The 12,584-nt window shown below is 40.6% G+C and overlaps 1 protein-coding gene and 1 pseudogene across 1 annotated transcript in view; both read left to right on the forward strand.

Moving 5' to 3' along the window:
- Nucleotides 1–2,641, forward strand: part of tmco3 (transmembrane and coiled-coil domains 3) — an 8,034-nt gene extending 5,393 nt beyond the window's left edge. The window contains exons 9-15 of the mRNA XM_031846115.1: nt 50–236; nt 321–438; nt 534–729; nt 852–1,002; nt 1,113–1,192; nt 1,284–1,433; nt 1,759–2,641. Coding sequence (XP_031701975.1) covers nt 50–236; nt 321–438; nt 534–729; nt 852–1,002; nt 1,113–1,192; nt 1,284–1,433; nt 1,759–1,908 — 1,032 coding nt within the window. The 3' untranslated portion in view covers nt 1,909–2,641. The remainder of the gene's footprint in view (nt 1–49; nt 237–320; nt 439–533; nt 730–851; nt 1,003–1,112; nt 1,193–1,283; nt 1,434–1,758) is intronic.
- Nucleotides 2,642–5,667: 3,026 nt separating this feature from the next.
- LOC116383108 (gastrin-releasing peptide receptor-like) lies at nt 5,668–12,299 on the forward strand (annotated as a pseudogene).
- The last annotated feature ends 285 nt before the right edge of the window (nt 12,300–12,584 follow it).

The raw sequence follows: 12,584 nt of genomic DNA on the forward strand, positions 1-12,584 counted from the left end.
TGTGTGTGTGTGTGTGTGTGTGTGTGTGTGTGTGTGTGTGTGTGTGTAGGTATGGAAGACATCAGTCCAGGGGTCGTGCTACCTGAGTCTGCTGATGGTTGCGGCCGGTTTGTTGTGGGGACAAGTCCTGCGTATCCGACCCACCCAGACTGTCTTCATTTCCACTTGCCTCTCCCTGTCCAGCACTCCGCTAGTGTCTCGCTTCCTGGCGGGGGCCAGCAGAGGGGACAAAGACGGTATGTATGTATTAATTAGAAATATTGTATTTAGAGCAAATCTTGATGACACAATGCTCAATAATATGTGTGTGTGTGAGACAGGTGATTTGGACTACAGCAGCGTTCTCCTCGGGATGTTAGTGATGCAAGACGTTCAGCTCGGTCTCTTCATCGCGGTCATGCCGACTATGATCCAGGCACAAAGTGGAGACTTGGACAGGTGAGTTTGCCGTCGTTGTTTTGATTTTTTTTCTCTTCTCACCCAAACAGACACCCGGCTTATTTAAATCTGGTGTTCCCTTTTGTGAATCACAGCCTCCTGTTTGGGAGTCTCCGCGTGCTTTACCTCCTGGCCCAGGTCCTGGTCTCTCTGGCTGCTGTGCTGCTGCTGTGTTGGTTTCTCAGATCATTCCTGATTGGCCCATATTACAAGAAGCTGCATGCTGAGAGCAAAGGCAACAAAGAGATCCTGGTGCTGGGGATGGCAGCTTTTGTCTTTTTCATGCTGACGGTATGCACGTTGCTTTGAATCGTTGATTACCTCTGGTAGTTTCTCTCCCGGTGCAGTATCATTTAATCTCCCCTGAAGAAGCTGTTTGTGTTGATTTAACCTCTCGCTGACTGATACTGCAGGTGACTGAGTTTTTTGATGTTTCGATGGAGCTGGGCTGTTTCCTGGCCGGAGCTCTGCTGTCCACACAGGGTCACATGGTCACCACGGAGGTCATGGGATGCATCGAGCCGATCAGAGATTTCCTCGCCATCATCTTCTTCGCCTCTATCGGTCAGAGGCAACATGTCACTTTAAGACAGACCCCAGCTTTGTTATCATGTTACATTTATTTAATGGCGAGACATCCCCGAATCACCTCGTCTGTTTGTGTGACGCTGCAGGTCTCCACGTGTTCCCGACATTCGTGCTGTATGAACTCACCATCCTGCTGGTGCTGACACTCTCACTCGTCATTATGAAGGTACAGCACCTTTTTTCTCTCTCTTTATGCTCCTCTCCTTCTGCAGTTCACCTTTTTCCACGCTCCGCTTCACTCCTCATTTTTCTCCCAGTTCGTGATGGCTGTACTGGTGCTGTCGGCCATCTTGCCTCCAGGCTCTCGACACATACGTTGGATTGTCTCAGCCGGTCTGGCTCAGGTCAGCGAATTCTCCTTCGTCTTGGGCAGCCGTGCGCGTCGGGGTGGCATCATCTCGAGAGAGGTCAGTGATGACTATATATATATATCTCAATTAGCTGTTTACTCTATATGCCAATTTCCTAGGGCCCAAGATTACATTTTTAAACGCTTTTTGTTGTCTGGAATAAACATAAATATGCAGCTTAAAAATTGTGTAAGAGCAGCAAATATTTGAGAGGCCAGAAAATACATAAATTTTTGCATGATTTAACAACTGTGTTATTTGAAGGCTGGTCCTGATCAAAAATACTTAAAATCAATTCTTAATTTAGTCTTTTAGTAGGAAATAGTAAAAAGCTACAAGTAGATTTTCTCAGTCTCTATATTTTACGTCTCTCTCGGCTCAGGTGTACCTGCTGGTTCTCAGTGTCACCACCCTCAGTCTGCTGCTGGCACCGGTGCTGTGGAGAGTAACCACACACAGGTGGGTTTCCCGGGCCGAACGCAAAACAGTCACATCACCTGACCGGCCTCAGGGACAAAAGGTTCTTCTGTGACTCCGACAACGCCGACGGCAAGAAGCAAGAGTCGAGTCTTAATTGTCCGTTTAGAAAGATCCACTGCTGTTTCTCTACGTCAAGAGCATAAAACCTTGACAGTCCAAGTACTGATGCTCTATACTGTTGAAGGTCTTATTTGACAACACATTCCAAACTATTTTCAGATAATGTCGAATAAAGTGCAACATAGCGAAAACCTCTTTCAGTAAAGGCTCGACATTATCTGTGAGTTTAAGGTTTGATAGGAAGCACACCTGCTCCACAGTTCACTGGAGAAGCACAAGTACGTGACATCCTTAATATTAATGCACTTTCTCCTGCATTATGAAGAAGCAGATTCTTTCTCTCTCTACTGTATGAATGATTTTTTTTGTTGTTTCTGCACTTTCAACCCCACGTTTTTTTTTTTTCTATTCCTTGTAACAATCACAGCGACCAAATCTGAAGGTTTAACTTCACATTTAAAATGTTTGTTGGTTTTTAATAGGGGAAACTTTTTGTATATTTTATATTGCCTTTATTTCTCCTATGTTTGACCATCTCACATTACTATTTCGGTCTTAAACCAAATTTCGGTTATTGCAAATGTCAGATTCAAATCCCTACTGAAGTGTAAACTTTCTATCTGCTGTATTTAATAGATGGTACTTGTAATTTATTTAAGACATTTTACTACTGTGAATTAAGCTGTAAGGACTTTATTGTTACCTAAAATACTCATTTTTACAAAGACTATCTGTCTTAATTTATTCATTTTTTGGGCTCTCCATTCTCATCAAATCAAATAATATAAACTCTGGTATAATACACATTAGTAAAAAGTAAATAATGGAGATAATAAAATATTAGAGAGCAGCTAACAAGAAGAGAAAATGCTCATCACAATGTATTTACTGATGTTACATTTCAGACTGAATTATCAGAAAGCCTGCAAGCAGTCATTTGCACAGAAGGACATATTGAGAGTGTTCCATTTCTGGCCTGGCCATTCATGATTAACAGTTTCTGAAAGAAAGCCTCCCGATGAGAAGTGCAGCTCTGGCTGTCGTATAATAGTATATTATTATTTTATAAGTGTCTTCCAAATGCTTTTAGTCACTTGTGCTCTATTTTTTGCAACAATGTTACATACAGTAAAGTTTATCATTATTTTACCCCTTGCCGATTTTGTAAGTGCCCACTAACAAAGAAGCCTCGCCAGACTCCGGACCTTAGTCCTATAGAAAATCTGTGGAGGGAGCTGAGAATACGAGTTGTAGACATTACATTACAGTCATTTATCCAAAGCTACTTACAATTCAGAGTATTATCACATTTCTACACCGTAGGCACAGCTACGGGGGCAATTTTGGGGTTAAGTGTCATTGAGACCAATGCCGATTGTCCAGCTCGGAGGAGTCCGTAAGACGGCCCGTTTTAATTAAATTAAGGTTGTAGCTTGTTGTCTACCTCACTAAGGTTACAGGGAGGTATCGTTTGTATTTTAGCAACGTTTCGCTAACGATTTATTGAACCGGGAAGTCCGAATCTTTGAATATCTTTTTAACTTTACCTAAGTCTCGTTCAAGCCCAACACAGACTAGATTGCTCGCAATGAACTGAAAAACAGAAAATGAGGTAATACTCAAGTAAGTAAAGTACCTTGAATGTGTACATAAGTACAGTACTTGAGCAAATATACTTAGTTACATTACACCACTGAACATAACATTTACTCTTACCGCTCACAGCTTATCAAAACCATACAATTTACTGCTTTTTATAAAGAGGTGGAATAATATTGAGCAGGATTGAGTTCAGTCTATTGGTTCGGCCCTCCACAATAGTCCCTGTTTCTAATGTGGCATTTGAGAAAATGAATTGCCCACCCCTGTCTTAGAGAGTCAGACACCCAGCACCTCTCCCTTTTCCTTCGATTTTGCACAGGATCAGACTTGTTCACAGGAAAGAGCATCACTGTCAGCTTCACACAACTTCAGGGATTTCAGAGAAGGCCTGTTGCTCACACATGTGGCTGTTACTTGGAGTCAGTTATGTCAACTACCCAGATTTTCGACATGAAATGAACAAAGATCAACACCTTCACCGTCCAATAACTGTTTCTCAGGCACAATTGAGTGTAACCAACACGTTTGGTGCATCCATCTGTAACCATGACACTGACCAGATGTTTCCAGTTGCTGTTCAATGAAGGTTGCCACATCGGTTTTATTCTCATACGCCAGAGCTGCTTCTTGCTTAAAATCCTTTCAAGGGTGCGTGAGTAAAATCCCATGTGAAACAGCAAGCAATTGAAGTATTTCATCTGTTGCAAAGCCACGTTTAAAGTAGACATCAATGTACTCACAATACATTTCAATGTCAAATGTAGGGTAACCTATTCCAAAGAAATGCTTCTATGACTGTTGTGTTTAAGTATATTATCATTTCTACTTTATATCTCATAATTATGACTTATTATGATTTTCAATCTCATAACTTACCAAGGGGATAATTTGGTAACACTTTATAACAACTACAGCTATGAAGCATTCGTTAAGTATGAGTGTAACAGACTCTCTGCTACCCCGGTGGTTTCTTGGGAGCACAATGATGTCAGCACACAGTTGAATTGCGTTTTCAAACGTTCTTTATTGTCACAATCAGACTGGACTTGGCCGTGTGCTCTCCTGCCTTGCCTCCGAGCACGCACCGCGGGAGTTTGCCGAGGTCTCCCGTCCTTTCCGTCCCACTGCAGGACTGTCGCTCGTGCCGCGCTCTCTCTCCCGCCTCCGTCACTACTGGTGATTAAATACATCCGAGAGTGAGACAATTAGGATCTGTTTCAGCTGCGCCTAATTAAGGCAAGGCAAGACTGTTAGGATCTGTTTCAGCTGCGCCTAATTAAGGCAAGGCAAGGCAAGTTTATTTGTATAGCACATTTCAACAACAGGGTAATTCAAAGTGCTTCACATAAAAGCATCAAAACATAAGGCAAAAGTAAAGGAGATTTAAAAACAATTAAGAACATTCATTGAAACAATAAAAACAGTCATGAAAACATTAAAAAACAGTGTAAGAAATAAAATACAGTAGTAAAATGCAGAAATGCAGGAAATTGATTAATATATTAATTGAATCTGGTTCAATTAAAGGCAGCAGCACACAGAAAAGTCTTCAATCTTGATTTAAAGGAGCTGAGGGTCTCAGCAGACCTGCAGCTTTCTGGGACTTTGTTCCAGATATGTGGAGCAGAAAAACTGAACGCTGCTTCTCCATGTTTAGTTCTGACTCTGGGAACAGAAAGTAGACCGGTCCCAGACGACCTAAGGGGTCGGGATGGTTCATGAGGTAGCAGCAGATCAGAGATGTATTTTGGCCCTAAACCATTCAGTGCTTTGTAAACCAACAGCAGGATTTTAAAGTCAATTCTTTGTTTGACAGGAAGCCAGAGCAAAGACCTCAGAACTGGAGTAACAGTTCATTAACTGGAGTAATTAAGTCTCTTCCCGGCACCGTTCCCTGAACCACTCCCACACTCCGTCCCCTCCACGGCTGAGCCCACACACGCCCCGCCACCACAATGAGTAAACACTTAATTCATAATTTATAAAGCATTGTTCCTACATTAACACTCATGCTATTCATAAATACAGTTATAAATGTTTTATTCTTGATTAATACGTTTGTCTATTATGTGTTTCATGATTGTTTTCATATACTTTATAAATGATGGATTCCCCATTTGTAAATTAAGTATTATATAAGTTACAAACCAATTATTAATGAGTTTTAGATAATTAATAAGATCACTTATAAAGTGTAAGTAACTTACACTCAGTTTTCATCTTTTTTTTTTTTTTACTGACGTAAATGCCCTTCCATATCTTTCATAGGTTAACATTGAATCGTTAAAAAAAGAAAAGAAGGTTGAGGGGTGGAGCATTTGTACCGAAAGCGTCACAAATCTCCATGGCACGGACAATGTGGTTCACCGGTGTGGTCATCGCTTCAGTTTATGGTGTGATTAGTGTTTTGGGGCTAATCGGCAACATCACGCTCACCAAGACGTTCTGCTCTGCCAATTACATCCACAATGTGGCCAATATCTTCATGTCCAGCCTCGCGCTCGGGAATGTTTGACTGCTGGTGACATGCGCTCCGGTGGAGGCCAGCCGCTACCTGTCAGAGGAGTGGCTGTTCGGGAGAGTGGGCTGTAAAGTCATCCCCTTCATTCAGCTTACCTCGGTCGGGGTGCATGTGTTCACTCTCACTGCTCTCGCTGCTGACAGGTAGGCTAATCATGTTATTGACCTATAATCACTTTAAAATAGCCTATATAGCAGCCTAATTAGCCAAACGTCCTATTGTTTCTCTCGTTATATGAAGATAGTCACAGGTAATATGTACAATCTAAATGTTTTATTACCACAGTGTAAAGCAACAATGTAACTGTATTGATCAGGGGAGTATTATGCACGAGAGTGCTTTGCGCTAATGACAAGTGCGCGCTTGATAGAGGCAATAGATTCATTGCTGTCAATTTCTAATTTCAAAAGTGTGTTGTTATAAAGAAGACTTTTGCCTGTTTAGGGGTTATCAATGTGTTTTAAATCCTTGGCTGTGAGTGGCAACTTGAATGGTGTAGTTGTATAATGTTTTAAAAATGTGTTCCAGGATGCTTTAATATCACGCTCAGCATAGTGTTTGTTGTGGAAGATGTCTATGTTAATCAGGGGAAGAAAGTTTCGTTCACAAATAAAGACTTAACAAGATTCAAAGTTGTCTTTTTCCGTTTATTCTTTTGCAAGAGGAAAGAAAACACAACAGCTATGTATTCAGTCGACTGTGTGAATGCTTCAAAGTATGTAACGCACAGGCTCCTTTATTTATACAGCAACAAGTTATTTCTCAAAAGTGCAGCACCCATGAGGGCTTGTCTGCTGTATCCAGCTGACTTTTCACAGCTTCGATACATTCAAGGTAACATGAGGTGTTTCAACCACGAGTTCTGATTACTGCTTAGTCTGCACTTTCTTTACTCCATGTAAGGTACAAGTTATTCTTGCCACTTTGCAAGTAGTTTTGTTACTTTTCCAGTAGCCATTTTCCTTAATAGATGACACCTAAGTTTTCGAGTTCACTGCGAGTTCACATTGAGGACACAAAGTTCAAATGCATATTTTTACCATGTACTTCTGTTCTTCCTCTCATTATTTCCCATCTTTGACCGCTTTTTATGTTTTTTTTCTCTCGACCAATGTGGCAGGAACCCCTTATTGCCTCACATACAGTCAGGCCTTTGTGCTGTTATAAAAGAAGATGAAAAGATGAAAAGAAAAATGTGAAAATGAGAACACTCGTGAGCTGTATACTGTGTATCTAATAACGTTTAATTCAAATTAATTATGAATTAATTAAAGAAATAAATTGTAATCCTGCCGTCCTGCTTGCCAATAACAGCCGTAGACAACCTGTGGCATAAAGTGAAATTAAAACGTAAAATCGCTTTATAACCTGTAAATTTGTCACAGATATAATATATCTGTAATCTGAAAAATTAATCTTGGTCCCTCATTCACAGTTACAGGTAGGAAAAAAACTCAACAATCCCAAGAAATCTAGCTTTTTTCCCACAGTATCTGTCAGCTAAAAGTAGCCACAACGAGCTTCACATTATGAAATAAAAGAGGTAGGCGCAGAGGAAATGAGCTCCAGCTCTCCAAGGTTTCACTTCATACTCGATTGGCCAAGCTTCTCTATGTGTCATTGGTAATCACTGATCAATTAAATTGTTTGAATGCTGCAACAACAGGAAGGTGAGGCTGCTGGTGATGCGACTGTTGATTATGGGGTCAGATCAGTCTCAATAATTACAAATGCAAATAAATTTGGCTCACAAATGCAAGCAGAACGATTCACAAATACATTCCAATGCACACATAAACACATTACGATTTATATAAATGTAAAAAAAAAAAAATCACAAATATATTTCTGCATTTGTATGTATTTGTTTTTGTGGATTTGTATGTATTTGTTAGTGGATCGCTCCACATTTGTGTGTGGGTTTTTTGAGACCCCCCCTGACGTGGCTGGATTCGCAAATGCGTTTTTTTGTCAGCCTCATTTTCAACCAATCACATGATCGCAGCTCCCCTCCCCACGAGGCTGCCAGCGTTACAGTTGCGCAATTTGCGGAGGCGACAGGTCAGAAGTCGAGAGCAAGCTCACATCGTGGCAGCGGCAGCTAGTAGAGGCACTTCCTGTTGCAAGCTCAGCTGCCGCGCACTGTTTTGGTGCGGTAGTTTAGCCTTTATTTGTCGTTATTTGACATTATGTGACAATACATTACATACAATACATTGTATTCTGAACATCCAGGGCTGAGTGGTAGGCTACAATGTTCAGCCAGAGCAATTTTAAAAGCTGACATTGTCATGTTGTGCAGTTCAGTTCTTGGAAAGGCTGCTCAGGTCAGATCTTAATCAGGTTTTTTTAAGGTAATGATATCATTTGAGCACAGGTCTTACACATTATTCTTAAATTCAGTTTCCAGACATCATTCAGAAAAACTTTTGGGTTGACCGATTGCTAAAATAATTGTGTCACTGCTCTCAGCAGCGTGGTATCAAAATGAACACCAACACGTTGTGCTAACACCTTTATCTATCTATCCAACTTATATCTCCACATCCATCAGGTACAAGTCCATCGTGAAGCCCCTGGACATCCGAACATTAAGCACCACCACCTGCATTGTCCTGCGTGCGGCACTCATCTGGCTCCTCTCCTTGGTCCTGGCTATCCCCGAGGCCGTCTTCCCTGACCTCCACACCTTCAACATCCCCTCCACCAATGAGAGCTTCGTCACCTGCGCGCATGCAAGGGAACTGCACCCCAAGATCCACTCCATGGCCTCCTTCCTCATTTTCTACGTCATTCCCCTGCTGGTTATATCCGTGTACTACACATTCATCGCCCGGAGCCTGATGAGGAGCGCCTCAAACCTGCCTGTGCAAGTGCATGCAAGACGACAGGCCAGTGTTCAAACTACCATCCCTAGTGCCGTAGCTCGATCTTTGATGCACTGAGGTCATGAGTAAAAAGACAAAATACCATTTGAATCTACTGAAACCCATCCATTATGTGTTGATTGTTTTATAAAACTTGGTATGGAATTCACTACGGTTATATCCCCCAAATACCCAGAAATAATACCGATGGCATAACCTCAGTGACCTTAATGGAAGCTCGAGCCCTGGTCATTAGATGTTTGATTTTTATTTATTTTTTAAAGTGCACTGTGTGTTATTAGAAGTGTGAATCTTCACTGGCCCCATGATTCAATCTGATCACCATTACTGCACATGAATACTTTTTCATCAATTAATACAAGCACTCAGACAAATCTGAACTCACATTTTATTTACAAAGGGCTTTCAAAAATCAGACTATAACAGTCTATGACATAAAAAGCTGCATCGTTTCAATACAATCTCTGTGAGGCAGTTCATACACATAACAAAAACAAAACATAAATCATTCTGCAGTGCATCACAGTCTGCTGTTATCTACAAAAAAAAGGTTTACACACAGCAGCTCTAGGACAGGGCACTGAGTGCATGAATTAGCCTAGCGGACTTAACTTAACTAATGAAATAGTCTACAAACTAACAGCAGGGCAAGATCATTTCATTGGTCAACACTACACCTGGGGAATTTTGACGGGGTTGTTGCACAAAAACTATCCAATCCAAGAGCAGACGTTTCATGAGCACACAGACGCAGCCCACGTGTGAGGAGAAGGGTCGAAGCTGGAGCCCGCAGAGAATCTGTAATCTCTCATACATCTGAGTGCAGCACACAGTTTTAGCCGAAATCCAAGCGCAAGCAGCGGCTATTTGTTTGTGGACAGGGTTTTGAATCAAAATCTGAAGTGAAATGAGTCATGCTCTCAAATTGAAAGCACATTCTTGAATAAAGATAATAAAAAATTATAAATATAAAGCATAAATAAGTGACAGTAGGTAATTATGTACATTAACTGAAATACTGAACATAAGTGTGAGGTACTTAATACGTACGTAATGATAACAATAGATGAAGAAAACGTGTTCTTCTTGTACGAATAAAAGAATAAAACTTGTTCAGGCCAAGTTGACCTGAGTTGCGTATATGTTGGTTTTACAGTCCATAAATCAGAGAAGCCTTCAGTACAGAGAGCACACATGGGTACAGTCTCCACCAAAGACTTTAAAGAAAAACCTTTATATATATCTATATCCCTATTTTATCCTATACCCTTATATAATATATTATATGAGATATCTTCTGAGTAGACCCAGTGTGTCTCTACTCACCAGATAGAATAAGTCTGTACACATGTGGTCCAAGGTTCTGCTATTCATGACCTCATATTTAATACTTACATAATCAATATCTCTACCACAATACGTTATTCTTTCTATCACACAAATAATCCAACATATAAAAAACTGATACTGAAAGAGGTAATTCTGCTTCACACTGAGCCCTTTTACATTTGAGTACATTGAGTACAAAGTACATTTTGCTGGTGATACTTTTACTTAAGTAGAATTTTGAATGCAGGACTACGTAAAAAGATCTAAACACCTCCTCCACCTATGGCAAAAATACACTTAAATGTTAAAACACTAATGTCTATCATATGCCAGCATTGTTCTTTGGTTTTGACAGGGTTTTTTCTACACCAACAGGTCGAATCAAAAAAGCGAGGACAGTGCTGGTGTTTGTTGGTCTCTTTGCAGTGTGCTGGCTTCCCTGTCACGTCATCTACTTATACCGCTCCTATCACTACTCCCAGGTAGGCTGCACAAAAAAAACACATGTTTATTCTATGTGTTTCTATCCACTCGGTGTGTAACACAGTTATTATCTGTATCTGTTTATTTCACAAACATGTTTGTATTTGTGTCTTTATTCTGATCTCTGTCTACTGGATCATCGTCTATACCATTTATTTCACTGCCATTTAAGTTTGACATAAGTTTAACTTGGAATTTGTAATATACTATTTTAACCATGTACTAATATGAATGTATCATATTTTAGCTCCTAAAAATCACAAAGCTACTGACAAAACAGTTCATACTAGCTCATTTAGACAAATGTTACTGCACAAATTCTGATTCTGGTTGTGTTTCTCCAGAGCACATTCATATCCAAAGGAACTATTTGCATTTGGTTACATCCCTTGTTCATGCACACCTCTATGTCTCTTCATCATTCAAACTAATTTTTCCCAACCCTCCACCCTACCTCTCTACGACCAGGTGGACACTTCCATGGTTCAATTTGTGTGTAGCGTCGTCGCTCATATCCTCGCCTCCACCAACGCCTGCCTCTACCCGTTTGCCCTTTACCTCCTGAGTGACACCTTCCAGAAGCAGTTCAATCAGCAGCTGTGCTGCTGCTATCATATGATCCTCAGACACTCCTCACAGAGCCCCACTCATTTTAACATGCATGTGACATCGATCCGCAACACACATCACTCCATGGGGAGCCTGAGCATGATCAATATTCGACGGGTCTATCCGGAGGATTGCATGTGAGGGACGTGTGTTTGTGTGTTTCTGCTTCTTTGCTTTTGAGTCAGTGACCCCAGTACTATTTTTACTGTATGTTTTCACTAAACAGTTTCATCATAAGAACCTTGTATAAAGATATATAGTTGAGTTATTGTACCAAAAGGGGTACTCCAGTGTTTAAATATTGCACTTTTATAGAGAGAGAGAGAGAGAGAGAGAGAGAGAGAGACAGACAGACAGACAGACAGACAGACAGACAGCTGTTTTTCCAGTGCAGAAGGTTTGACATCTTTGTACCACACAGCTGCCATAGGGACACCCTTGACTCATACTTACACATGTGTAGATTTAGGTAACAAAAGAACTTAAAGGTAGAAAAAGATGGATGTTCCTGGTTAAAGTTAATTACCAGTCATGTTACATGCATCAAGCCACGGAGGAAGTGTTAAACCAAGAACACAATCTTTCTCCTTAACTTACTGCTGTCAGCGCCTGAACATAGCTGTAAAAATAATCTAGTCATGCTAGTAGCTAGGAGACCGGTTTGACCTTTCCCATAATGCAACGCGACATCATCTTTGTGCTTTACCCTGTGTACCTGGGAAATTATTATATCTTTCAATCCAAACACCTCCTGTTTGTCGCAGGCTGTTATAAACGTTTTGTCTCTCCAGTGGCGGGCCGTATATTTTATACCTGGGCCTTCAGTACTGTCCTACTACAGTTGGACTACCTCCTTATAACGCCATTATGACGCCACAGCTACGGGTTATTTTTTTCGTGTAAAAAACGCATATTCACATTACACCACAACATTTGACAAGTGAAACTAGTTGAAATAGCAGTAGTAGTAGTAGTAGTAGTAGTAATAGCATTTGTAGTAGTAGTAGTTGTAGTTGTAGTTGTAGTTTTAGCAGTAGTAGTAGTAGTAGTAGTAATTGCATTTGTAGTTGTAGTAGTTTTAGCAGTAGTAGTAGTAGTAGTAGTAGTAGTAGTTGCAATAGTTTTAGCAGTAGTAGTAGTATTAGTAGTGGTTGCAGTAATAGTAGTAGTAACAGAAGTTGTTGTGGTAGTAGTAGTAGTAGTAGTTGCAGTAATAGTAGTAGTAACAGCAGTTGT

The sequence above is a fragment of the Anarrhichthys ocellatus genome, unplaced genomic scaffold (genome assembly GCF_004355925.1).
Source record: "Anarrhichthys ocellatus isolate YVR2014 unplaced genomic scaffold, GSC_Weel_1.0 scaffold6, whole genome shotgun sequence".
Taxonomy (NCBI): domain Eukaryota; kingdom Metazoa; phylum Chordata; class Actinopteri; order Perciformes; family Anarhichadidae; genus Anarrhichthys; species Anarrhichthys ocellatus.